Raw genomic sequence first — 27477 nt, 5'->3', positions numbered from 1 at the left:
AGCCTAGAAGGGCGGAGCAGTTGTGGGGACACAAGGGGGAGGGGGCATTACGATCCTGCACACTAACCATGGATGCCTTTAGAGAGATGGGGAAAGTCGTCAGGAGTAAGAGGGATGGACAGACCAGTACAGGGGGCACCTAATTGCACCCAGGGGGCACTTTAGAGGACCCAGGAGACACCAAAGAGAATAGGGGAGCATTTAAGAGGACACAGGGAAGTGGAGATCATAAAGGGAACACAAAAGGTACAATGGGGACATATTAATTGGGGAGGGGAGAAGATCCACAAGATGCCCCTGAACCATGGACACACCATGTTTAGTTTTTTTTCCCCCCTGGTTTTTTGTCCTCTAAACCTAGGTGCGTCTTATGGTCCGCTGCAGACCATAAGACGCATAAGTCTTACGGTCCCAAAAATACGGTAATACAACAAAAGTTCAGTAGAATCCCTTTATAGTACACTCGAAGGGACCCAGTCAAGTAGATTATACCAGAAGTTTACTATACCAGGATTTGCTATACACACTATACTGTATATTCATACAGGCACATGGCCAGGACCCAGGGACTGAGTTTACTACAGCTAGAGGCTTACTGTATAAGTTTACTATAATGGCATTCTATTGTCTATGGACAGATATTAAAACCAGCACGAAGTTTGTAAATAAAACTGGTGCAAAATGCAGTAAAATTCTCTTTGCTCCTTATAATAGTCACACAAAGGGACTGATATTTGCCACGAGCAATTAGAATCTTTGGTAAGGTGGCCACACCATACAATTTTTTAAAATATCTGTTCAATTTAAGAATTGCAATCAATTTTTCTGACTGATTGCAACATTTCAAAAATATGACCAATGTACCACACACGTATGTTCAATTTTTCCCCCAATTATCATAAAAATGATTGGAAACTCTGAAAAAATTGCTAGGGTGTGTATATTAATAAATTGACAATCCAACACACACACCATACAATCTTTAAAAAGATTGAAGAAAAATATCTGGCAGTCCGGATCGATTAAAATCGAAGAAAACGGGAAATTCGATCGGATTTTTCAGTCGAATGAAGAAAAAAAAAAAAAAAAAAAAAAAAAGCTTTCGATTTTTTCGGGAGATCCGATCGTTTTTATCGAATTACCGTAAAATCGGATCATTTTATTGTATTGTGTGTGGCCACCTTTATAGAGAACTTTACTACAACTGGCCACTATGCAACTGCTCCAATTTTCAGTATACTTGCCTTGACAAATCTGCCTTTGTTTGTTCACACCTTGCTGAATGATTCTGATAAAAAGATGCAATGTGGCACTAGTGATCTGTCTTTTTAAGTATCCAGCAAGCACCTTGGCAGCATGGTCCTCTATAGCAGGGCTTTTCAACCTTTTTACTAATTGTACCACTTTTAATCGCCTGAGAATTTTTCAAGTACCACCAGAGTGGACCCGATCAGGTTTGGCTGTTTCTGCCGGAGCCCGAGCTGCTACTGTGCGTGTGCGAACGCCAACAATCTTTAAAGGGAACCTAAACTGAGAGACATATGATGCTTCCATTTAAACAATACCTGTTGCCTGGCAGTCCTGCTGATCTCTTATGGCCCATACTCACAGGCTACAATTGTCGCCGCAATACGCGGCGCGGGGGTGGGGGGAATAGGAACAACAGCGACAGCTTCATTGCATCAGTTGCCAGGTCCCTCCGCCGTGTGTATGCGGAGGGACCTGGCGACGAGCTGTCGCCGGCCTGTCGCGCACACGCTCCCGCGTGCTAGCGACAGGCCAGAAAAGTTGCCCGTGAGTATGGGCCATTAGGCTGCAGTAGTGGCTGAATCACACACCTGAAACAGGCATGCAGCTAATCCAGTCTGACATCAGGCTGTGGCTGAAAGTATTAGACACAGGATCAGCGGGAGAGTTGGGCAACTTATTTTAAAAAGGAAAAATCCATATCTTTCTCAGTTTAGGTTCCCTTTAACAAGGAGATCTTTGGGGGGTCCCAGCACTGGATCCCCTCTACAATGGAGGAAGGTGGAAGCCTGTTTAGGTTCCAGAGGCTTCCACCTTACGAACCAAGTACCCCCCCCCCCCCAGGTGCACTTTCTTTCTTTACGGGTACACTAAGAAAGCGGGAGCATATGGGATGGGAAAAGCCGGAGGTATTTGTGGGGAAAATAAAGTTAGATTGCTAGCCGGCAGATTGCAAATATAGGTAGCCTTTCTAGTCCCCCCCCCCCCCCCACGCTTCAACATAGGTAGCCTCCCCCACCACCAGAGAGCTGGGCCATCACTCACTACAATGTTTGACTCCTCCTCGCTTGCTCCTCACCCTGCAGAATAGTTCAGACCTCAGATCAGCAGTAACCTGGCCGCAGTGAAGAGACAGCCAGGCAAACAGCGCACAGTGATGATGCATATACTTCAAATACAGGAAGTGCTCACTTCCTGTATTTGAAGTATACACGTCATCACTGTGCACCGTTTGGCTGGCTGTCTCTTCACTGCTGATCTGAGGTCTAAAGTTTGCTGCAGAGCAGCACAGTCAGGAGTGAGCGAAGGGGAGCCAAACTTTGCAGAGACAGGACGGGACCAGAATAAGGGGCAGACGGCAATTAGGTGACAGGCAAACCTGGCGCGTACCACAGGTTGAAAAGCCCTGCTTTATAGTGACTAACTTGTCTTGCACCTCTGGAGTCCAGGACACCATCTGTTGTGATTAGACCGATCTCCTCTAAAGGACAGTTAGTGACGTGCACTGTAATGTGTATGGATAACGCAATATACATACATAATTCCATTAATCATCAGTCATAAAAAAAAGCAACGATATGCAGAAGCCAGTTTTTCTAAACTGGTGCATAGAATTGTCTATAATCTCTAGAATTTATGGAGTTTGCAGACTGTTAAACATCACATATGATATTTACCTGGTCTGCCTCGCTTAGGACTTGGCTTCAGTGGGGATACTGATGCAGAAGATGCATTCTCAGCCTCAGCCAAAATATCCACCTTAGAGAAAAATTAAGTTGGACAACAAATTAAAAAAAAAAAAAAACTTAGTGACTATCTACTTGCTGCTATGAAAATTTACTTAACACTATAGAGCAAGAGCAACACTTTGCAGGACAAGTTGATCTCCGTTTATTTACTCCACTGAGAAAAATTAGCTAAACTGGACTCATTACATAGTGACAAAGATGTGAAGTCTTTCTAGTAATATGGCAGACATTATACTTTACAGAGACGAAAAGACGCTAGGCCATAATAGCTAGGATTGGATGAACTTTTATATCAATGGATGTGCTGAGTCTGAATATATGCATGTGTAAGACTGTATGGTCCCCTTACTGACCTGAGGCCTCATGTTGTTCTAAGTATCTGGTTGCGTAAATGTGTTTTCAAGAATGTTTTTGACAGGAATTAAAATGACAAGCCACACAAATAATGTGCTTACACAAGCACATCAGTTTGTCCATATACTTCTGGTTCCACCTTTAAAGAGACTCTGTAACTTCAAAAAGATCCCCTGGGGGGTACTCACCTCGGGTGGGGGAAGCCTCCGGATCCTAATGAGGCTTCCCACGCCGTCCTCCGTCCCACGGGGGTCTCGCTGCAGCCCTCTGAACAGCCGGCGACAGGCCCGACTGTAATTTCAATATTTACCTTTGCTGGCTCCAGCGGGGGCGCTGTGGCTGCTTTCGGCTCGGAAATAGACGGAAATACCCGATCTGCGTCGGGTCCGCTCTACTGCGCAGGCACCGGAAACTTGCGCCTGCGCAGTACAGCGGACCCGACGGCGATCGGGTATTTCCGCCTACTTTGGAGCCGACAGCCGTCAGAGCGCCTGCGCAGGAGCCAGGAAGGTAAATATTACGTCATGGCTGTACAGAGGGCTGCAGCGAGACCCCTGAGGGACGGAGAACGGCGTGGGAAGCCTCATTAGGATCCTGAGGCTTCCCCCACCCGAGGTGAGTACCCCCCAGGGGACGTTTTCACGTTACAGTTCCTCTTTAATGATCACAAGTAGTTTATCAAGAGTGACACCAGTGGGTGGAGATTTTCATTTGCACAGGGGAGGGGATTTCCAGGAATAAGAGGTTAACTGTTTGTGGGATGTATTGATTATCAGTTTGTAATTGGCTTCTTCTTGTGATGACAAAATATCCTGAACAGCCTAATGCTCCTTGCACACTGCATGCAATTAAGATTCCGCTTTTAATCGGTTTTTACATCCGATTCCGATTTTTAATCTTTACTGCAAGCTGCGTTTTTTGATCAGTTTTTCTGTTGAATGTATTCAGGGAAAATCTGAATTGAAAATCGGAAATTGGACTCGCAAAACAGATTTGCAGTGTGCAGCACTTGCATATTACATTTGCCTATACCAACAGCTATTGGTGCATCAATAAACATGTCAACTTGAAGAGGTGTGCCTAAGTCATTACTGTCGATTCCAACTTTAACAATAGGATAATGGTTTCCGAACACTGCTGCCACCTGCTTGGGGTGCAGAACATTAAAAGTCATGGATATGGCTATCCATGCCTCAGTCTAAATTGTTCTTAAAGTCATAACAAAAGAAAGTGTTTTATAGCAGGAAAATGATATTACCTTCTTCTTTCTGCCTCGTTTGCCTTTAACAGGAGTTACAACTATACTATCCTAGAAAGAACAAAATTTGCATGTTAAATCCTGTACATAATGAAAATATAATTACAGAGAGAATATATAAAAATTATAGCCGTCAGGAATACTAGCTTAGTAGGCAGATAGAAAAAAAAGAAAAAAAAAAGCAAATGCTGTCAATTACCAATACAACAGGTAAGCCAAAGAGCAATAAACACTGCAAAAGATAGTAAACAAATACGTAGATATACACAACTAGGATTAAGTATAACTACATTAAAGGAATACTGTAGGGGGGGGGGGCAGAGGAAAATGAGTTTAACTTACCTGGGGCTTCTAATGGTCCCCCGCAGACATCCTGTGCCCGCGCAGCCACTCACCGATGCTCCAGCCCCTCCTCCGGTTCACTTCTGGAATTTCAGACTTTAAAGTCTAAAAACCACTGCGCCTGCGTTGCCGTGTCCTCGCTCCCGCTGATGTCACCAGGAGCGTACTGTGCAGGGCCAGTGTATGGTCTGTGCCTGCGCAGTACGCTCCTGGTGACATCAGCGGGAGCGATGACACGGCAACACAGGCGCAGTGGTTTTCAGACTTTAAAGTCTGAAATTCCAGAAGTGAACCGGACGCAGGGCCAGAGCAACAGTGAGTGGCTGCACGGGCAAAGGATGCCTGCGGGGCACCATTAGTAGTCCCGGGTAAGTTAAACTCATTTTCCCCCGACCCCCCTACAGTATTCCTTTAAATCTCTTTACAACCCAGCTCCTTCTAAGGAAATTTATTTCCAGATAGCATCCTAAAAGCAATCTCCGCTCTACTAACAATATTCTCCTGTCTTCCTCTCTGGTCACCTCTTTTAACTCCCGCTCACAAGACTTCTCTCGATGGACTCCCCTCCTCTGGAACACCCTCCCTCAACACATTCGCCAACTCACCCCCACTTACCCATTGTAGGCGCAACCTGAAAACCTACCTCTTTAGGCAAGAATACTCTCATACCTAGGACACTTTGACCTCTGACCACCATTTTTACCACCTCATGCACAGCTTCCCCTCACCTACTGTCCTATCCTTTAAAAACTTTAGACTGTAAGGCCTTTTGGCCAGGGATCTCTTCCCCTTTTGTCTCACAATGCTGTGTAACGTGTGTTCATATTTTTCCTGAACAGCAGTTTAACTGCCAAAATAGTAAGATATCAGCCAGACCCCTTAATCACTTGCACACTATTTTGTCAGACTTTGCAACTGCTGTTCAGGAAATGCTGTTGAAAACAAAAGAAAACCGTGAGAATCCCCCATGAGGAGATGGACTGGCCCAAACCGGTCGGTTGTCAGATTTTAACTGCCTACTTTATTCGTGATAGTAGTCCTTTATCTCTTTAAAGGGAACCTGAAGTGAGTAAAATTATTGAAAACACCACATGACGTAGCTGCAAATGAATATTACATACTTACCTCGCTGTCAGTTCCTCTCAGCTCACCATTTTCTTCTTAATGTGATCCCTTCCAGTTCTGATAGTTTGTCAGAACTGAAACATACCAGTTGCTGTCAGTTACAACTGAATGTGCAAGGTAATGTCCATGTTTAGCTATGGCAAAAGTGGGTGATATTACAGTTTAACAGTGTGCGGACCAGGAAGCGGTTATGGGGTAACGGCCATTTTAAAAATGGAGGACGGCGAATTCCATTGATCACAGTGGACAAATGGGACGCAGGAGAGGAGACAGATTGAGGAGTAAACTACACAGGAGGCAAGTATGACCTGTATATGGTTATTTTGACTTTTTATTTTCAGTTCAACTGTACATGCATGTCTTTCGCATCATGTCTAAAGTCACTTAAAGAGACTGAAGTGAAAAAAAATTGCTATTTTTACCTGCTAGTTTGCTTCAGTAGTCTCCTTAGATGTAAACCACCGCAAACACGAGGGGTTTAGACTCCCCAAATCCTGGGGCAAACATCCAAGAACATCTTGTTCGTGGATTGTGCGGCCCTGAGAGGCAGAGCTTTCTGCTGTAGCTCTGCCTCTGAAATCAATCGCCGTGCGGATCTCTGCCTTTCCCCGCCCCCTCTGTGAAGGAAGACAGAGGGGCGGGGAGAGGCAGCGATTGACATCAGTAGAGGCAGAGCTGCAGCTGAAAGTTCTGCCAGGAAGCGCCGGCCCGGATTGCCCCGCGGGGATTGGGGGGGGTCTAAAGCCCTTGTTTTGCAGCGGGGATGCAGTAGTTTACATCTAATGAGATTACTGAAGCGAAGTATAAGGTAAAAATAGCAATTTTGTTCGCTTCAGTCTCTTTAAAGGACTTACGATGTGAATCCTGCAAAATTCAGAACATCTTTGCCCCCCCCCCCCCCCCCCCCCAAAGTGAAAGGGAGGGCACGGATGGTCTCCCAGGAGGAATGCACTTTGAAAGAGGTACATTATTTTGCAGGATTCGCATCGTAAGTCCTTTAAGCTTCCCTTTAAAGCATTACAGCACAGAGCTGAAACTGGAAAATGATCTAAATCAAGTTTCCACCATTTTAACTCCTATACTTTCCTTCATTTGTGATATCTTTACGGCCTGTACTTGTATCATATTGTCTGCCAGTTAAGCAACTGCCAAGTCAAATTCCTTGTAAGTGCTAATTTGCTCAAATAAAATTATTCTGATCATCATCATCATCATGTTTTTTTTAATTAAAAATATTGAATGTATTCAGTTCTATAATGACATTTTAGCCATATTTGCTAAACAGATGTACTTACACATGGAAATCTAAATGTGTTAGTGGTCCAGACTAGAGTGAGTTTTCCTGGCTCTAAAGCAAAAAGGATGGAGCATTCAGAACATCAGCAAACTAATTAGAGAGCATTTTCTTGATAAACCTAGTAATATCCTAATCTGCAAAATTATATTTCCTGGTAAACAAAAAAACAAACAAACAACAACAACAAAAAAAACACTTACGTCAACATCAATAAGGTCACTGCTGTCTTCCTTGGAAGTATTCAGGTCTTTTTCTGGTGACCCAAGATCAGTAGAGTCAAGATATTTGCTGAAATTCTAAAAGGATAAAGATAATGCCAAAATGATAACTGTAATATAGAGGTTTTAGTTAAAAATTGTACTTATGAACACTAAGAACTCTAGAATCCATGCAATTTAAAAATATTATCCACACATACAAGATATGCAGATCCAGCCTGCGGTTAGAGCGTGGATAGGTTGTACTTTTGAATCTTCACTACCCGTTGGGTCGTTCCACGAATGCTAGTAACTCAGGCTAGCTGGAACAGCTATGAGCTAGAAGTTATAAAAATTGCTGCTGGAACATAAAAGTGATATGTGGTATAAAAAGGAATCTTTTTCCAGCATGAGTCCCCATTGACTAGCATTTGTTGAACGACCAAAAGGTCTGGTGTGTATGCTAAAGATCTATACTGTTTGACCTTCAGCGTTTGTCACATGACAGAGAGAAGACACAGGGAGGAGCGCCGTGGTGTGAAAGAGACACTGAACATGGGAGGCAGAGCACGAGCAGGGCATTTCAGAGAGTTAACCCTGCTGCCAAGTCAAACTCTGCTAGCAACAGGCTCCCGACACACCGGCGATATAGCTGAAGTTTCCATCCTGCAAGATCAACTGATTCCAAACAGAAATCGATCGGGCATCATTTGCGGCATCAATTTCTAGCTGATTCGTTTACAGTGATTGAATATGCCAGATAATGGGTAAAAGCTTCTCCTTTAGGCTGATTTCACACAATGTCCATTGTGTCGTGTCACAATGGATGATGATGATCGCATTACAACGCAGATGCGATGATACGCCTATGGGGCTATCACATGGAGTGTGGTGCGATAGGTTCCATTGGGATGATGTGCACATTTCCAGTGGAAATGTGAGCATTACTTTCATTGTACTGTATGTCTCACACACACACCATTACCATGTGATGCTTTTTTTTTTGGGGGGGGGGGGGGGGGGGGGGGAATATATTGAGATTGAAAGGAGCCTTAAGGTGCGTACACACATGCGACTATAGTAGTTTGTAACGATCGTTCCCCGATCTTTACCAACGACGATCGTTACAAAAAACGAACCACCGACTATTAAGGCAAACGACGAACGAGCCAAATCGCTACAAAAGAAAGTTCTGTCTCGGCGGATTTTAACCAACGACGATCGTTTGCAAAAGTAGTACATCGTTGGAAACGGTCGTTCGTACTAGGCTTGACATGCGCATTTCACTATTTCTCCATGGAACTTCTCATTTTTATGCGCAGGCGCAATAGTTGCTTTCTGTGATGTAACGTTCGTTCTAACGATCAGATCGTTACACACATTTTAAAACTACCTTTACTTAGGTCGTTCTTTCATCAATTAAAAGTTCGTTCGTCGTTCTTAACGAACGATCGTTGTCGCATGTGTGTACGTAGCATTAGGCTGGGATCAAACTTAAGACCGCAGAAAACACCTATAGTTTTCTGTGGACAATTTTGAGCATTTTGGTGCACATTTTAGCATGTGTGTCACCCACCACAGACTGCCGGCACCTGGCAGTCTATGGGAATTGCATGCGGTTTGTAATTTTAATAATTTATGCAGCATGAAAATGCAATTCGACTAGTCCATTTTGAAGTTGCATAAATTTGGGTACAAAATGTGCATAACCTTGCATCAACTCAGAATTTTTTTTGCATGTTATTCACCATCCATACTCCTGTAGAAAAATCTCCATCTAGTCTTTGCTACAAACACGTTGTGGAATTTATTCCTAAATCCACCCGGGCTTGGTCCCACTGATTTACAAACATACTTCCTTGAATAGCTGTGGTCATGAGAAATGCAGAGAGATTCCTGACAGCACAGTAGAAGATTTTGTTTATGTTAGTTCCCTTTGCATTATCTTTGACCAGCAGCAGCTGGTCCATGTAGCTCATCTGCAATGGCTTTCCCCTCCACAACTGGAGGACACCGGAAACCATAATAGCATGTGCTGATCCCTGACATCACTTCTACTGGGTCCCAGCTCTCAAACCCCCACAGTTGATGAGTAACCAGGCAACCGGTTAACTAAGAGCTAGCCAGGCTTATCGAATGTTTGCAGATGCCAGCTTCAACGTCACCTTTATCATGGCAGCAGACTTTGTGCTTGTCTTCCACTTGTGGAACACAGCTATACAGCTGAATTATCAACTGGTATTGTTTCAGGCTTCTTGCACACAGGGACGTTACAGGCGCACGTTAGTGCAGCCCTGTAACGCTCCACCAACGCACAGCAATGTAACACAAGTGGGCTGTTCACACTGCCCACGTTGCGTTACATTGTAACGCAGCAAAGTGCTGCATGCTGTGCGTTCTAGGCGGCTAAGCCGCGTTAGACTGTTTGCACATGCTCAGTCATGTTGGGGAGGAGGGGAGAGCGGCCGGGCACATGGCTAATTAATATTCACTCCACGCAGTGACGTGCAGTGTTTACTTCCTGGAGCGGCCGCTCTGTGCGGCGATTGGCCGGGCGGGACCACGTGATGCCGCATGCGTCCAAGAGTACGCATCACGGACGCCAGAGTGAGCTGCACAACGCGGCTCACTCCGACATCCACACCAGAGAGCACCAGGCGTTGCGTTAGGGGCACGTTATGTGCCCTATAACGTCCCCTAAACGCAACGTCCTGGTGTGTCACTAGCTTAAAAGAAAACATCCATATTCCTTTCAGTTAAAGTTCCCTTTAAAGCACAAATGTAAAACTAGTCAGATTACCTCAACAAACCACTGACAACTAAAATGCCCAAAAACTGCAAAGTAGCAATTCTTGCAAATAAAAGGATTCAATTTAAAAAATTACAATTTCCAACTTAACTGTTATTGACTTTTACAAACTAATTTCTTGTATGATTTCATGGAAAACAGGGAAGCACTTCTAAATGTAAAATAAATCTAGACCTCAAAAGAAAAGTGTGTAAAAGCAGTAATAGCAAAAGAGTCCTACATGCTCTGAGTAGTGAATTTACAAAATTCAGCTTTGTCAACAAGCTATTGACAGCTGAGGTTCATGAGAAAAACGCAGTCCTGTGTCCAACAATCAGTGGTTGTAGAAGGCCACAACAACTGTTGCCAAAAGCTTCGCATAGTTCAGAGTGGCTTTTTCAAGTTATCTGCATGCTTTCATTTATAAAAAGACCGAACTGACAACTGTTCTTACAAATATACAGTTATTTTGTCACCAGTGATTTCCCTTAAAAATGTAAAGGTTTCTAAATCATTTATTACAGGCATCTTCTAAACAAGGCAGTAAGGTCTAGCATCACAGAAGATACCAGTTTGCTGCAACAACAAAATTAGGTCACCACTGTCAATGGAAGGGTTATTGCTGCAGGTGCCGGTCTGTTTTACCAATGCAACAATTGGGTCACCCCAATCTATGGAAGTGTCCTGGGAGGTACAAGGAGGAGGATAGACAAACCTCCTGTTACATCAACAGATTAGGTAGGAGGGGATAGAGAGTTTAACATCATTAAATAGTATGACAGACCACCACCTGCTAAGAAGCACTACCCCATTCTGGACATAACAGTAACAGATTTAAGAACCTAATTAGAGGTCAGGAACCGGTTTGCCTTTAATAATTCCATTTCACAAAGCATAATTATTAAGCTATGTGAGAAATGCACATAAATTACATAAATGATCATCACAAACACAGCAGAACTCCACTTACCTGTGGATTTGAGAATTTAACTTTTGGATTATTGTCTATCTCCCATAATCCCTCATTGAATCCCTTCCGCTTGTTGGGTTTGCCATATTTCTCCTTATTTTCTTCATATGGGAATATATCCTTCGGTCCTAAAAATGCTCTTAAAAATTTCAAAAAACAGTTTTAAACTTGTGGCCTAAAATATAGCAAAATATAGCAACAAATTACTACAATTCTTGATTTACATAGTACCTATTTACAAACCTATTCTGATGCACTGTACAAAGAAACAAACATGGGATACAGAACAACACAGACAATGGTGTACAACAACAATATACAACCTGCTTTGCATTTATAATGCCCCTATTTAATGTGTCCCTTACCCCCCCCCCCCCCCCACACCAGTAAATCCTCTATATTTTACCTCTCCCCAATATAGTTTCTTCGAATGATAGTAGCCCCTTTATAGCGCAATCTTTGTAGTGCTCCCTTAAAACACACCTGATCCGAGGCAAAGCTACCCAAGGCAAGCACAGAATTATGTCTCAGCGGATCGTTCAGAAACAGCCTTATCAGTTTGACAGACTGTACACACGCACTACTGTCGGGAGAACGCCTGCCCAGTGGGAGGGTCTGACGGACCCGTCGATCTCTATAGTAGTGCGTGTACGCACCTTTCCTCTCATTCCAGGTAAGTTAATGTACATTAGGGTGGACAGTGGCTGGGGGACCAATTTCGGCCTGAAATTTGTTGCATCGTCTACCAGCACAGATTTTCATCCAATTTAATAATAACAAATTGGATGGTTGATTAGCCAAATCTATAGATATATATGGCTACCTTTACTGCTGCACGAGAAGGACACCCCGAATAGAGATAGCACAATTTGGCTACCTTTGCCACACTCAAATAGGCAATTGGATTTAATATTATAAAAAATTAAAATATACATTACCAAATAGAATCATTAGTTTCATATTTTAACCAGTATTTCTTCATCTACGTTTAGGACTGGTTTGTTTTAGGTCTCAGATGTTTTAGATCATATAGGACTAAGAAGCCATTCATGTAAACATTTCATGTATTTTTATGTTCTACCTGCACCCCACCTGGAAGCGGTTTAAGAGAGAAGAACGTAAACATGTGTCACATTGCCGGTACAGTAAAGGCCACATGCACATCAAACGCGGATGGCCGTACGATCGGAACGCAACACGTACGAACGCACGCCATCTGCGTTTGTATGCGTTGCGAGGCTAATCCCATTCACGGAAAGTGAATGGGTCAGCCGTGCGTTTAGTTAAAAACGTGACCGCACTGGTCCACATGCAGTGTGAACATCAGACAGTGCAGTCTATGCACTTTCTGATGTCGTGTGTGTCTGCCTCCTGCACGCGTTGCCAAAATCCGGACGGCAACGTATGTAATGTGAACTAAAATACAGTTAGCCCAACTAAGCATAAACTTGACTACCCAACACATTTACAATGACTTCCAAATACTTTGGTCCTACAAACATAATCCAGGGAATACACAATGAGATTTTTCAGATTTACTGTCCAATCAACTTCCATTCAGTTCTATGAGAAATCGATCAGAAAAATGATCGAAAATCAGATCGGACCTGTCAGAAATTATTTATCGAACCATCTATTTGCCCCCAAAAATATCATGGTGTATTCCCAGCATAGATCCCTAGTTGACAAGTGCAGGACAGATCAAAACTAACAAATCGCTTTCAGGGAATTTTAATGATCAAGTATTCACTTATGAGCAAGAATATTATTTTGATTGGACTGTTAGTCAGGAGTGAATACTGGCTCATGTGAACCTGTCTTAAAATAATAATTTTAGCCTTCCTACCAGCAAGATGTTGAATGTCCCTGTAAAGCAATATCCCGGAACACTCTAGGAGGTGAAAAACAATATACTTAAGGGTGAAAAGAAGTGGAAAGCTTACGTTTCATGCGTTCCAAAAAAGAAAATTGGCATTTTGTTGGTAGGAGGCTTTACTGCCCCATCAGGAAGCTCATCCACCTGTGTGTTAAATGCAAACAACCACAAAATTACTGCACTGTAATTCAAAGAAAATCAATAGGATTAAGGCCTCATTTCCACATGCACGATTTCGGCTTTGTTTTCAGCAATAACACTGATGCAATCTACAGGGACATCAGAAGAGCATAGGGTGCACTGTCTTGTATCCTCAACCATGCGTTGCGATTGACCGCAGAATCATAACACATGGTCGGATGCATTTCAGCACATTCGCGGAGCGAATCTACTCACTCCAAGATTGCAGCCACATCGGGGGAAAATTGTGGCAATGGCCACCTGCATTTCCCACAGCACAGATATTGAAACAAGGCCTAAAGCCTCACACCCAAAGCATATATGTATCAACTGCAAGGAAAAAAATAGGGGGAACTTTAACAGTCTAGTTTAGGCTCAAAATGTTTGTACTGTATGCACATTTGCTTTAATTAGTAAAAGTTTTATGCATTGTATGTCAGTACCTTTTACAACATCTATATTTAACATGGCTGGCTTGCTTCTATCTCTATTTCGCACTGTTAACCCTCCTGGCGGTAACCGCGAGCTACACTCGGGGTAGCCGCCACAGAAGGGATTTTTTGTATAAAAGTTGTTCTAGCCTTTGTAGCTAGCACCTCGCTAGCTAACATTGTCCCCCAAGTCCCTCCGTTCTTTGATTGCCCCTGATCGCCGCTGTTATACATACACCACCACAGCCCCCCTCCCCCCTCGGGATGGCGCAGCCTCTCCAATCAGCTCCAGGCGTCGCTATGGGGAGGATCGGAATTGCACATGAGTGGCCTTTCCATGCCAGTTCATGGAGACTGCCTCCGTGAACAGTGTGCGAGCCGCCGATCGCGGCTCGCACGCATAATGTAAACATGCGGGGAAGGAATCCCCGCTGTTTACATCACATGGCGCTGCTGCGCAGCAGCGCTGTGACATAGATCGGCGATCCCCGGCCTCTGATTGGCTGGGGATCACCGGCATCTGATAGGCAGAAGCCTATCCTATCAGGTGCAGGACGGATATCTGTCCTGCGCCGCACAGAGGAGAAGGGAGAGGGAAGGAAAGCAGGGGAGCCCGGAAAACGATGCGGAGGGGGGCTTTGAGGAGCCCCCCCCCCGCATATCAATAGTAGCCGGCGGCGATCAGACCCCCCCTGCAGGACATCCCCCTAGTGTGGAACAAATAAAAGGGGGGGGGGGGGGGGGGAGTTTGAAGTCTGATTGCCCTGCCACATTCCTGATCGGTGCTGCGGGCTGTAGAGCCCACGCAGCACAGATCATTGCAAAATCCCCTGGTCCTTAAGTGGTTAATTTGCACACCTCACAAGCTGTATTCAAAGGTTCTAAACAATCTTTATTTACATTTGTAAATTTAAAACAAAATGACCTGGGTGTGGGCATTTAATTAAAATACATAATCAGGTTGCAGCACACCACCAAAACAATTCTAACCCAACCAATAGCAAATGGTGATGTTATTAGCCTGCAAACTAACTGTCATGACAAGCTGCCATTTTTTAAAGTGTACCCGAAGCGACATGATGAGATAAACGTGTATGTACAGTGCAAAACATTAATAACCAGGCTGTTTTACTTGTATTTTGCTGCCTGAAGAAGTTAATTTAAGGCATGGAAGTGAATATAGTAAACACATAAGCAAATTTCAGCCATGCAAGTTTTCCTGGAATAATACAACGGAGCTGGGCGGGGGGGGGGGGGGGAGGGGGGTTAATAGTAAAAGGTCAATAGATTGTGTATTTTCATTTAGGGACACTTAATAGGCTGCCATTGAGCAGAGACAACAAAACTTCCAATCTACTACTTTGCAAATGTTTAAATATGAAATAATGTGATATCTAAACAAAATCATTTTAGGAGTATGGGAATACAATTTTTTATATCAGTTTATTTTGACCTTGGGTTCACTTTTAAAGAGTTCTTGTCTTCAGGGAAAGGACAATATTTACAGTATATGGTAATTAATGCACCAGTATATGGTAATTAATGCACCGTCTCTGGATTAGTGGTTGTGGTGGACTTCTACCCATTATGCATGGCTGCTATCCTGTATAGAAACTGTGAACTGCAAACGCTGCCACATAAAGTGTTCTTTATGGTAAATAGCATATGCATGTTAAATAAAGGCATATGCAAAAATATTTGCTCACAGAGAAAAAAAACATATGCTATTTGGCTAAAAATAGACGTGAACCTGTACAGCTACACAACATATTTTAATAGCAAATTGGAAATTTAACAGCAGCTGTCAAAAGTAGCTTAAAACATTGATGAGAAAAAGTGTCCTCTAATCTGTATCTGCAAAGTTTACTGTCCAATTACTGGATTACACAGAAGGGCACTGTGATTAATCTGACAGCTGGTGGCATTTCCCTGAAATGGACATTAAATTGAAGAGGAGCTGCTTCTTAAAATACATACAGGCATCACACTTTTGAAGGCCAAAACATCTGTTTGTGATGGTTTCCACAGTCAGTTTGATATTTATACAGGCATCCATTTTTTTGCCCAAGGAGAACTTAGAACAGATTTTTTTTCTCCTTAAGGACACCTGAGGTGAAAATAAACGAATGAAACAATTGTATCTATGTTCCTTCTCCTAAAAAAATGACTTAAAGGGACACTTAACTTAAACAAAAAAGAGTTTTACTCACCTGGGGCTTCCAATAGCCCCCTGCAGCTGTCCGGTGCCCTCGCCGTCTCCCTCTGATCCTCTTGGCCCCGCCGGCAGCCACTTCCTGTTTCGGTGACAGGAGCTGACAGGCTGGGGACGCGAATGATTCTTCGCGTTCCCAGACACATTAGCACCCTCTATGCTGCTATATGGTATATGATATATGCTATAGCAGCATAGATGGCGCTATTGTGGCCAGGAACGCGAATAATCACTCACGTCCCCAGCCTGTCAGCTCCTGTCACCGAAACAGGAAGTGGCTGCCGCCGGGGCCAGGAGGATCAGAGGGAGACGGCGAGGGCACCGGACAGCTGCAGGGGGCTATTGGAAGCCCCAGGTGAGTAAAACTCTTTTTTGTTTGACTTAAGTGTCCCTTTAAGATATTCCACAGTTTTGTTTTATATTTAAATCTACTTTAGGTTTTTACTGTTTTTGCTTAATGATACATTCATTGAAATATGCCAGAGCTAAAATCTATGAACTATTGGCCTTTTGTTTTTCTTTTACAATACATTTTTATTGAACATAAGCCAAAACATACAAAAAGGGGATCACAATAAAAGAAGAAAACAAGTAGTACAGGATAAATGTAGGAGATAAATATACAATGACAAAGTTATTACATGACAAGGATCACATTGGAGCAAGAGTGACTACAGTAACATAATACACCGAGGGGTAGGTACATTCATGACTAAATGCGGGTCTAAGGAGACTTAAGCAGGCCATACACTGGCTCGATTCGCAGCCGTTTCGACAGCAGATTCGATCCTGGGATCGAATCTGCTGCCAATCGTTCGCGGTAAACGCAGCCGCCGATCCGATTTCCTGCCGAAATCGGATCGGTCCGTCGATCGCGCCGTGCGGGAAATTACCCTCGATCGCCCGCGGGTAAAGTGCGCGTCGCTAGCGGCGGCCGATCCGATCAAGTATACATTACCTGAGGCTGGCTCTCGGGCGTCTTCTCCGCGCTGCACGGCTCTGTTCCGGCTCCATCCATCCCGGCGCTTCCTGTGTCACTGCAGTGACCAGGAAGTTCAAATAGAGGGCGCTCCATTTGAACTTCCTGGTCACGGAGTAACACAGGAAGCACCGGGATGGAGCCGGAACAGAGCCGTGCAATGCGGAGAAGATGCCCGGGAGCCAGCATCAGGTAATGTATACGGGAGGGGGGGGGGGGGGGACAGGCGGCAGGAGCAGCTCAGCAGATGGTGAATCGGTTTTAGGCTGAAATCGATTCACAATCTGTTTGCAGTAAAGGCAGCCATACGATCCCTCTCTGATCAGATTCGATCAGATAGGGATCTGTCAGCTGGTCGATCTAATGGCACATCGACCAGTGTATGGCCACCTTTATAACTGTACCAACAGATTTAGGCTTCAGCTATAAGGACAATGGTAACAACAAGCATTGAGAGACCCTTTATCTCTTTCCTGCTCTCAAAAGCCTTTTTCTGCTAGAAAAGGATTTTATAGTAGGAATTTCTTATTAGTGAAGGTCACACTGTAGTCTGCCTCAGTCCTGGTGCACGCCAAGCGTTTTTGGTAGGGTTTTAAAAACCGCTGCCGCCTGAAAACGCTTGGCTAATGTATCTCAATGGGATGGTGCACACCAGCAGTTTGAGGTTTTTAGCAAACCACAAATGTGGCTCTTGCAACATTTTTGCCTCAATGTAAAGTATAGGAAAAGCTCAAACCGCTGTGAAAAACACTAGATCAGAGTGGTTTTCCAGGCGTTTTTGTTACAGAAGCTGTTCAGTAACAGCTTTACTGTAACAATTTATGAAATCTGCTACACAAAAACGCTAGGCATGTTTAGAAACCTCTCTAAACATGCCTAGAATCAATCTGAAAATCTGCTTCAAAAACCTCAATCGGTTTGCGGATCTGCTAGAGCAGTGGTGGCAAACCTTTGAGACCGAGTGCCCAAACTTCAACTCAGAGGTCTCTTGTCTCTCTTAAAGTGCCAACATGCCAATTTGAACAAAATGACCCCCCCCCCCTCAGAACATAAGAGATGACAAATACCAGGCCCTCAAACCTACAGTGTCCAGATTTTTCTGGGTTCAACCCTGGACAGGGCAGGGGGGTGTTTGCGCCATGCCAAAAAAATGGGCGTGGCCATGACATTGTATGGGCAGAGCTAACGTAATGATGTAACAGCGAGGCATAAGAAAGCAGTGTTTCCGCCATGATGTGGCGAAACGAGGATTCGCATGGGTATGCAGAAACTGTGTGATGTTATTTATTAGTATACCCGCCGTAACCCCAAAGCAACAAATATAGCAAACTATGACAAATACAGCAACAGTTACCCCAGACACCAGAAAATAAACTCAATGTGGCCAACATTTCACATGCGCAAAAAAAAAAAAAAAATAATAATAATTTACTTACCTGACAGAAGTCTCCTCTGCCGGCCGGCCTCTGGCTCACAGCTACCCCGGAGATATTGCTCCTGCATATCTCCCGCGCTGAATGCAATAGCAGGGCTACGGAAAGATGGCGCCCGAAGCCCTGTACTGGAGACACAAATAGTCTCCACTACAGGGCTCCGGACGCCATCTTCCTGTAGCCCTGCTCTGCCTGCCAGAAGACTATGCAGGCTGGAGTGGGGCTGCAGGCTATGAACTGGTGCAGCGTCTATTAGACGGCGCGGCCAGTTCATGCAATCGGACAGGACATAGCGCAGCAGCGATGGCGTGCCAGCAGATTCTGCTACGCGTGCCATAGGTTTGCCATCGCTGTGCTAGAGGTTTTTGGTGTGCACTGGGCCTCAGACAGGAACTGCCACTTACACTCCCCATAGGATTGTACATGCATTTTGGCCAAGTCAATCACAAGTGATTTATTGGATGACATGGTACTGAACAATCATTTATTGCAACAAAAGCTGTGTGTTTGTGGCTCTACTGATTGGAATCCATTGGTACAGCAGTGATAAAATGTAACCTTAAGCAGGCCATACACTACTCGATTTTACCGTCAATATCCAGCAGATCTGATTATGGTGATCGAATTTGCTGTGACATAGGTAGCGCAAACATTGCCCAAACGATTGATTTCCATTCAAAGTCAATTGAACCAGACGGAAAATTTTGGTGGGTCAGAAGCACATCACTAATGGTGGAGCATTCAGCGACAGACACAAAATATCGTCAGTACTCTTACCTGTCCATCTGGCGTGTGTCCTCTCAAGTCCGGTGCTTTAACTTCATGTGACGGGTCTCCTCTTCTCTTTTAAGTCACGTGACAAGCCAAGGTTCAAACACTAGAGTGCCGTCAGCATACACGCCGGCCCTCTAATCTTTTACTTATGTCACATGACCAGGAAGAGAAGAGGGACATGGGAAGGAGGAGACCTGCTGCATAAATTTAAAGCACTGGACCCAGGACGACATGTGGCAGATGGAGAGGTGAGCGTACTGCTGCCGGCTGGGAGCACTGATTGGGAGAGGCCTGGGGGCAGCGTGGCAAGAGGCGTCTCCAAAGTTTTAACCTATTTCATGCTGCAATCGAATCAAAATCCATGTGTAGTATACAGGCAGCCAACAAATCCCTCTCTGATCAGTGAGGAATCTGCCAAAGATCAATCTGGTGGCCACCTTTAACTGCATAGCCACCCTTATACAACACCTGTTCACAAGAAACTCACTTACTTAGAGGGCTGGATTTACTAAAAAAAAAAAAAAAAAAAAAAAAAAAAGCTGCAATGTGCAGCTACTGTACAGGCCATTAATACAGAAACTTTTCAATGTAAGCTATTCATAGAGCAGAAAACTTTTTAGGATGTGATATCACATGATGCTGACTGGCCAATGAGCAGCATATCCTGCCCACATAAAAATGCAGGGCTGTGGAGTCGATACAAAAATCATCCGACTCCACAGCCCTGTACAAATGTGAGCAATCGGTACATGGGTATTTACCAGAGGTCCATACACTGAGCATAGTCAAGCAAAAGTTCCTCCACAGGCCTGTGAGATGAACAGTGTCTTCACTATTCTGTAAAGAAGCTGTTCTGACAAAAAGTAGTAAAGCAGTACTGGCTAACTGCCATATAACAACTTTTTACCAGAGCAGCAATTTGGCATCAAAGATGAGAGGTCACATTAGAATTTGAATTATTAATGCCTTGTCATAAACAGGCATACAGTGCATATGGAAAAAATTCACAGCGCACCACTTTTACTACATTTTGTCATGTTATAACCTTATTCCAAAATGGATTACGTTCATTTTTTTTTTAACCCACAGAATTCTACACAACACCCTATAATGACAATGTGAAAAAAAAAAAAAAAAAAAAGAAGTTTACTTGAGGTTCTGGCAAATTAAAATAAATAAAAATTGAGAAATCATGTGTACAAAATTATTCACAGCCTTTGTGCAATACTCTGTCAATGCACCTTTGGCAGCAATTATAGCCTCAAGCCTTTTTAAATATGATGCCACAGGCTTGGCACACCTATGCTTGGGCAAATTTGTCCATTTCTCATTGCAGCATCTCTCAAGCTCCATCTAGCTGGATGGAAAGTGATGGTGCACAGACATTTTAAAATTTCTTTAGAGATGTTCATTCAGATTCAAGTCTGGGCTCTGGCTGGGCCACTCAAGGACATTCAAAGAGTTGTCCTGCAGCCACTCCTTTGAAATCTTGACTGTGTGCTTAGGGTCATTGTCCTGCCGGAAGATTACCTGTTGAACCAGTCCAAGAGCGCTCTGGATCAGGTTTGCATCCATGTAGTCTCTGTACATTGCAGCAGTCATATTTCCCTTTATCCTGACTAGTCTCCCAGTTGCTGCTGCTGCTGTAAAACATTCCCAATAGCATGACGCTGCCACCACCATGCTTCACTGTAGGGATGGTAATGGCCTGGTGATGAGTAGTGCCTGGTTTTCTCTAAAAGTGATGCCTGACATTCACACCAAAGAGTTCAATCGTTGGATACCTGGCAATCTCACCAGAGTTCAATCTTTGTCTTAGACAAGAGAATTTTTTTTTCTCATGGTCAGAGTCCTTCAGGTGCCTTTTGGCAAACTCCAGATAGGCTGCCATGCGCGTTTTACTGTGAAGTGGCTTCCGTCTGACCACTCTACCGTAAAGGCCTGATTGGTGGATTGCTGAAGAGATGGTTGTCCTTCTGGAAGGTTCTCATCCCTCCACAGTGAGTGACCATCGAGTTCTTGGTCACCTCCCTGAATAAGGCCCATCTTTCCTGATCACTCAGTTTAGATGGTCGGCCAGCTCTATGAAGAGTCCTAGTGGTTTTGAACTTCTTTCACGTATAGATGATGGAGGACACAGCAGAAATTTTTCTGTAACCTTCCTCCCAGATTTGTGTCAAGACAATCCTGTCTTGGAGGTCTACAGACAATTCCTTTGACATCATGCTTGTTTTGTGCCCTGACATGAATTGTCATCTGTGGGACCTTTATAGACAGGTGTGGGCTTTTCCAAACCATAGCCAAACAACTTATCACAGGAGGGCTCCAATTACGCTGCAAAAACAGCTCACGGATGATCAGGGGAAACAGGATGTACCTGACCTCAATTTTGCGCTTCATGGCAAAGGCTGTGAATATTAATATACATGTGCTTTCTCAAATTTTTTTTATTTTTCATAAATTTTCCAAAAAAGTTTTTTTCACGTTGTCATTATGGGGTGTTGTGTGTAGAATTCAGAGGAAAAAAATTAATTTAATCAATTTTGGAATAAGGCTGTAACATAAAATGTGTTAAAAGTGATGCGCTGTGAATACTTTCCAGATGAACTGTACGAATCCCAAAAGCAATTTGTTGCTAGCGGAACAGTTGCTATTACTTTAAGCAATAGTTCAGGTTTACGTAGTGACAAACTTGCTGTAAGACAAGACCACTTCTCGGCACCAACATGAGTGTAGAATTGACTATGTGAGAGGAGAGGCTGTGCATGGACCAGATCCCCATGAAATGTCAGGCAACACTTCAAGGATACACTTCTGCAGCAGTGCAAAGGACAGGATGGACCAGTGTAAGTGTACACATTGCACAACCCAAGCACCACATCTTAGAATCAGATTGGCTGGATAGTGTACTGGTTAAGGGCTCTGCCTCTGACGCAGGAGACCAGGGTTCGAATCTCGGCTCTGCCTGTTCAGTAAGCCAGCACCTATTCAGTGGGAGACCTTGGGCAAGTCTCCCTAACACTGCTAAAGCCTATAGAGCGCGTCCTAGTGGCTGCAGCTCTGGCGCTTTGAGTCCGCCAGGAAAAAAGCGCGATATAAATGTTCTGTGTTTGTTTTGCATTGTATACAACGCATGAACTACAATATAGACCACTTTCATTTTGTCCAAGGCAACATTTATTTCACAAATACAAATCTAAACATCCTCCTTACCCTAGCAGGCCAATGAGGGTATCCTTTCATCTTGGCAAAAATCAGATCTCCGGGTTTGTAATCTCGAGTCATCTTGCCTTAGGGTAAAATATAAAAAGCAAACCGTCAACAGGAATAATAAGTGAAAATGACTATTAAATACACTGGCCCTAATTCAATTGACTTTTTCTCCTGAGTTTTCTCCTAGGTGATAATTGTACACCTTATCAATAAAATGCCTAGATCTAGGAATTAAAAAATGGCCAGGTTGGTGGTAGCTAAGGCGAGTATCCCAGGAGACCAGCTTGGAGCGGAGCTGCATCGACGGACACATAGGCGTCCAGTAGCTGGAGGAAGCCCCAGGTAAAGTAAATCTGATTTTTTTTTTTTTTTTTAATTCCCAAATGTATCCCTTAAAGGGAACCTTAACTGAGAGGGATATGGATGTTTCTTTTTAAACTATACCAGTTGCTTGGCTGTCCTGCTGATCTCTTTGGCTGCAGTAGTGGTTGATTTACACACCTGAAACAAGCATGCAGTTAATCCAGTCTGACTGCAGTCAGAGCACCTGATCTGCATGCTTGTTGAGGGGCTGTGGCTAAAAGTATTAGAGACACAGGATCAGCAGCAGAGACAGGCAACTGGTATTTTAAAAGGAAAAATCCATATCCTCAGTTTAGGTTAATTTTAAAGAAACTCTCTGGGAGATACTTACCTCGGAAGGGGGGATGGGGGGGGGGGGGAAGCCTCAGGGTATCAATGTGGCTTCCTCGTCCTCTATAGCTTGGGGTTTCCTACGCTGGCTCCCCCGAACATTCCTCAACAAATCTTGACAAGCAAGTGCGCAGGCACAGCAATATCTACCCCATTATTGCGCAGTATCGGCTCTTCGTTTGGGCTGAGGAGGAAATAGCAATGTCAGATCGATCCGCTCTACTGCACAGGAGCAAAGGACTCACCGCTGTGCAGTAGAACGGATACCATTGGGCTTATCTATTTCCGGCTTAGCTTAAACAAAGCAACACTACTGCACCTGCGCTGGATTGCGGTTAGGTAAATATTTATCTTGCTGCTGTTGCGGGTCGCAGCACTGGATTGCCAGGACGGAGGAGGACAGGAGAAGCCTTTTTAGGATCCAGAGGCTTCCCCTCCCAAGGTAAGCATCTCTCAGAGGGGTTCTTTTTTTGTGACAGGTTCTCTTTAAGCTAACTAGCAAGAAAAAACAAAAAATTTTCACCGTACTTTTGCACCCAGGTTTTTGGTACTTTGTCAATTGCAGAGTGCTGAAAAGTTATATTAAACAGAAGATGAAAGAATTATCTCCTAGGCATACACTTTGGAGAAAAAGTGAATTAAATAAGGGGCCTTTGAGTTAACGATGTTACCTTGAATATGTAATACCAATGCTACAGTATGATAAAGCTAGCCTCCAGTCAGACAACTAAATGAACTGTTGACGAGAAGAGGATTCCACATAGCTAAATCAGCCTACTGGTAGGGCAGGGCTACATTCAATGTACAGCAATATCTAGATATAGGAAGAGTTTCTGATGCTGAAACCAGGAAAATTACCCCCGCCACATAGCACATTGGTAAGAGTGTGTCCTGGACTGCTGGGCCTCCCAGACTGAGCTTCACAAAATGTCTGGTACAAAAGATCAGACAACATGAACTTGCGCATGCCACTTCCAAGTGCATCACATGGGTAATTTTTTTTATTAGTGGCAGGCTATGTAATAATACTGTTCAGTTCAGAGTTTTTTGTTTTAATTCAGTGAAAGGTTATGCAATTTTACTAGTGCTGGTTAAAGTGAATGGGAACCGAAATGTAAATAAAAAAAGTCAGATACTCACCTAAGGAAAGGGAGGCTCTGGGTCCCATAGAGCATGCCCTCTCCTCTCCCGGTCCCCATTATTGCGCTGGCACCCCCGTAGAGGTATTCAACAGTTTCGTTCAAATACTGCTGTTTCCCCACCGAAGGGAGGCTTCAGAAATGCTTTGGGAGCCCTTTATGATGCACTCGCACGTGCGCAGTATGGAGCAGCCTGTCTTCGGGAGGACTCTGCTCCCCGAAGACTTCCGGAGTCCACGCGGCGGGGGATTTGAACGAGGGGAGCGCAGCACCGAGGGCACCGAGGAGAGGAGAGGGTAGGCTCATTAGGACCAGAGCCTTCCCTCTCCTTAGGTGAGTATCTGACTTTTTTTTATCTAGTTATCGATTCCCAATAGCTTTAAGCAATTTTACTGTTAGGGGTCAAATTTGCAGGTTACTGCTTCTACTCCTTGGAGAAATTGTACTGGACACAGTATTGACAACATTTGTTTTAAAATTTGTCAAGTCTTATTTAGTAGGTCCCAATAGGAAACCTCAATGAAACATTGGCAAATATGACTGGGTGGAGATCACCTTCTCAAACTGCTAAGTTACAAATGATTATAGTAAACTACGCCAACACTATTTGGCCACTCACAAGGCTTTGTGCTGTAGAGCCTAGTTCCCCAACACTGTCCTCAAGACCCTCTAACAGTACATGTTTTTCAGAAAACGATGCACATGTAAGGTAATTAGTGTCTCAGCAGAGCCGATTAACTACTTATTTGAATTTCCACAAAACATGCAGTGTTGGTGGGCCTTGAGGACAGGGTTGGGGAACACTGCGTAGAGGGTGCTGTAATTGGAGAACTGTTCCCTTTGAGGTTTATTGCTGGGCAGGGCTGTGGAGTCGGTACAAAAATCCTCCGACTCCTCAGTTTATGAAACCAAAACTCCAACTCCAGGTACTCTAAATGACTCCGACTCCTTAGTCTAATACTTACCAGGGCTGTGGATTTGGTGGAAAAAAAACAAAAACAAAAAAAAAAACCCATCATCCGACTCCAGGTACCCAAAATATTAAACGACCGAATGAGACACCAGGTACCCAAAATTGCTTTGACTCCACAGCCCTACTGTTGGGTCCCATAAACTAGAGACATACTGAGGCTGTCATACTTATTTCCTTTTAAACACCAGTTGCCTGGCAGTTCTGCTGATATTTCTGGTCAGTTGAGTCTGACTCAAACACTTGAAATAAGCATGCAGCTAATCTTGTCAGATTTTTCCTCAGGAACAGCTTATTTGCATGCTTGTTCAGGGTCAAAGGCTAAAAGTATTAGAGGTAGTGGATCAGCAGGACAGAGGTGTCTGGCTCTTCTACTGACCACATATGCTATTACTCCGTTGTTATTGCCTGATGAAGTGGGATCAAACCTGCAAAACGCGTTGCATATTTGGAGTTCATAAAATATATTGACTGTCTTTACTACAGTCGTTGTGTATCTACTTGGAGGAGGTAAGTCCACCACTACCTCCTCTATTTACCAATTTGGTTTTTAAGCTCATTTAGCTTCCTTTTATCTTTTTGGCACCTCTGTTCTCCTGCATAATTTTTCTGCAACTAAGCTTCAAAGATAAAAATAAACCCCCAAATTTAATTACATTGTCATATGATTAAATTAAGCCAGTGACATAATTAAAAAAACATCACAAACTGAAAGCAAAAGTACTCGCTGTTATCCCTCCCGTAGCAGGGACCAGTGTTTATCATCTGAAATGGAGGAGAGAGAAAAAAAAAAAAGGGATGGAGATTTTGGAGTTGTATTCATTTCTTTGTTACCATGGCAAACACTGGTACCAAATGCTAATGACTCCACAAACATCCAAATATCACAGAACACACACCCACATCCTGATTACTAAATGAACAAATGTTCCCTATACTCGGATGCATCCACAACAGGAAAAATAAATAAAAACAAAGCTGGCATAAAGCCACTACTACAGTAGTCATGTGTGTGGCATATTTGCATGCAACCTTTTTAGTGAAAAGCGATCCCATGAATAGATTTGCCTGTGCCATGCCTTGCACGTGATCTAATCAGCGCACAGAGCGTGCTTAGTCATTAGCAAATAAAGTGACATTAGCCTTGCAGATGTCACAGTTCGTGTTCGGTGCGTATTTGTACACATCAACATGGACGGAGAGGCTGCAGAGGCGGCGCACGCCTGCAACGACACCAGATCATTATCTGCAGAGGGGGCTAGTCTACAGTCTAATGGACGCGGAATACCATATATACACAATACATGCGCCACATAAAACGTGCCCGATGTATGGGGCTATAGCGCTGAGGCTGTGCGGCGAATAACGAGATGCGTAGGTGGCTGGCAGAGCAGCAGCCTCGGCACACAGCCCGCATATATCACCCGGCGCACCGCACGCTCCTATCCCTGCTTACCTGCGTGTGTAACCCCGCTACGCTTCTCCCGCCAGCGATCAGCAGCTACCCCTACACCAGCAGCAAGACAGGCGCTACGGAGCTATGGGCTAGAGGCGGGAAATGACGTCACTTCGAAGGACGGAGTGGGAGGTTCTTACCCTAGAACTAGAGTGGCTGAGCCTGAGAAAAAGAGATGCTAACTGGGCCCAGGGGGATGGAATGTGGCTGTATTATTGTCACTCATCAATAGAGAGAGCTTAGAGGCAAATTTTACTTTTTGTTATAAAACTGCTGCAATGAATAACATAGATGGGTGCTCAACAAGTCTTTTTGCCATTTAGGGCTTGTTCACACCTAGGGCGCTTTTGTTTTTTTTTAAGCGCCGGTGATTTTCAAAATCGCCCTAAAAGTGCTTGTGCAATGATTCGCTATGAGAGTGTTCTCATATGAGCGGTTTGATTTCGATCTGATCACCAAAGCGCTGCCTGTAACATTTTTGGGGCGATTTGCCTATAATGGAAGGTATAAGGAAATCGCAAAACACTTGAAAAATCGCTTTGCATATCGATTACCTAAGCGCTTTTAAGAATAAATACAGTGGCTTGCAAAAGTATTCGGGTCGCATTACTGCCACAAACATGAATCAATTTTATTGGAATTCCACATGAAGTACCAAATCAAAGTGGTGTACACGTGAGAAGTGGAACAAAAATCATACATGATTCCAAACATTTTTTACAAATCAATAACTGCGAAGTGGGGTGTGCATAATTATTCAGCCCCCTGAGTCAATACTTTGTAGAAACACCTTT

The 27477-nt window shown here is 43.9% G+C and overlaps 1 protein-coding gene across 1 annotated transcript in view; it reads right to left on the bottom strand.

Annotated features, from left to right (window-relative positions):
- PSIP1 (PC4 and SRSF1 interacting protein 1) overlaps positions 1-26792 on the bottom strand; it is a 71149-nt gene extending 44357 nt beyond the window's left edge. Inside the window, exons 1-7 of the mRNA XM_068234842.1 lie at positions 26684-26792; positions 22426-22502; positions 13271-13347; positions 11328-11466; positions 7573-7668; positions 4609-4659; positions 2925-3006 (exon numbers count right to left, since the gene is read on the bottom strand). Coding sequence (XP_068090943.1) covers positions 2925-3006; positions 4609-4659; positions 7573-7668; positions 11328-11466; positions 13271-13347; positions 22426-22497 — 517 coding nt within the window. The 5' untranslated portion in view covers positions 22498-22502; positions 26684-26792. The remainder of the gene's footprint in view (positions 1-2924; positions 3007-4608; positions 4660-7572; positions 7669-11327; positions 11467-13270; positions 13348-22425; positions 22503-26683) is intronic.
- Positions 26793-27477: the final 685 nt, after the last annotated feature.

This window comes from Hyperolius riggenbachi, chromosome 1 (assembly GCF_040937935.1).
Source record: "Hyperolius riggenbachi isolate aHypRig1 chromosome 1, aHypRig1.pri, whole genome shotgun sequence".
NCBI lineage: Eukaryota > Metazoa > Chordata > Amphibia > Anura > Hyperoliidae > Hyperolius > Hyperolius riggenbachi.
Note: the sequence above shows the minus strand (reverse complement) of the source record. Positions and strands in the feature narration are given on the sequence as shown.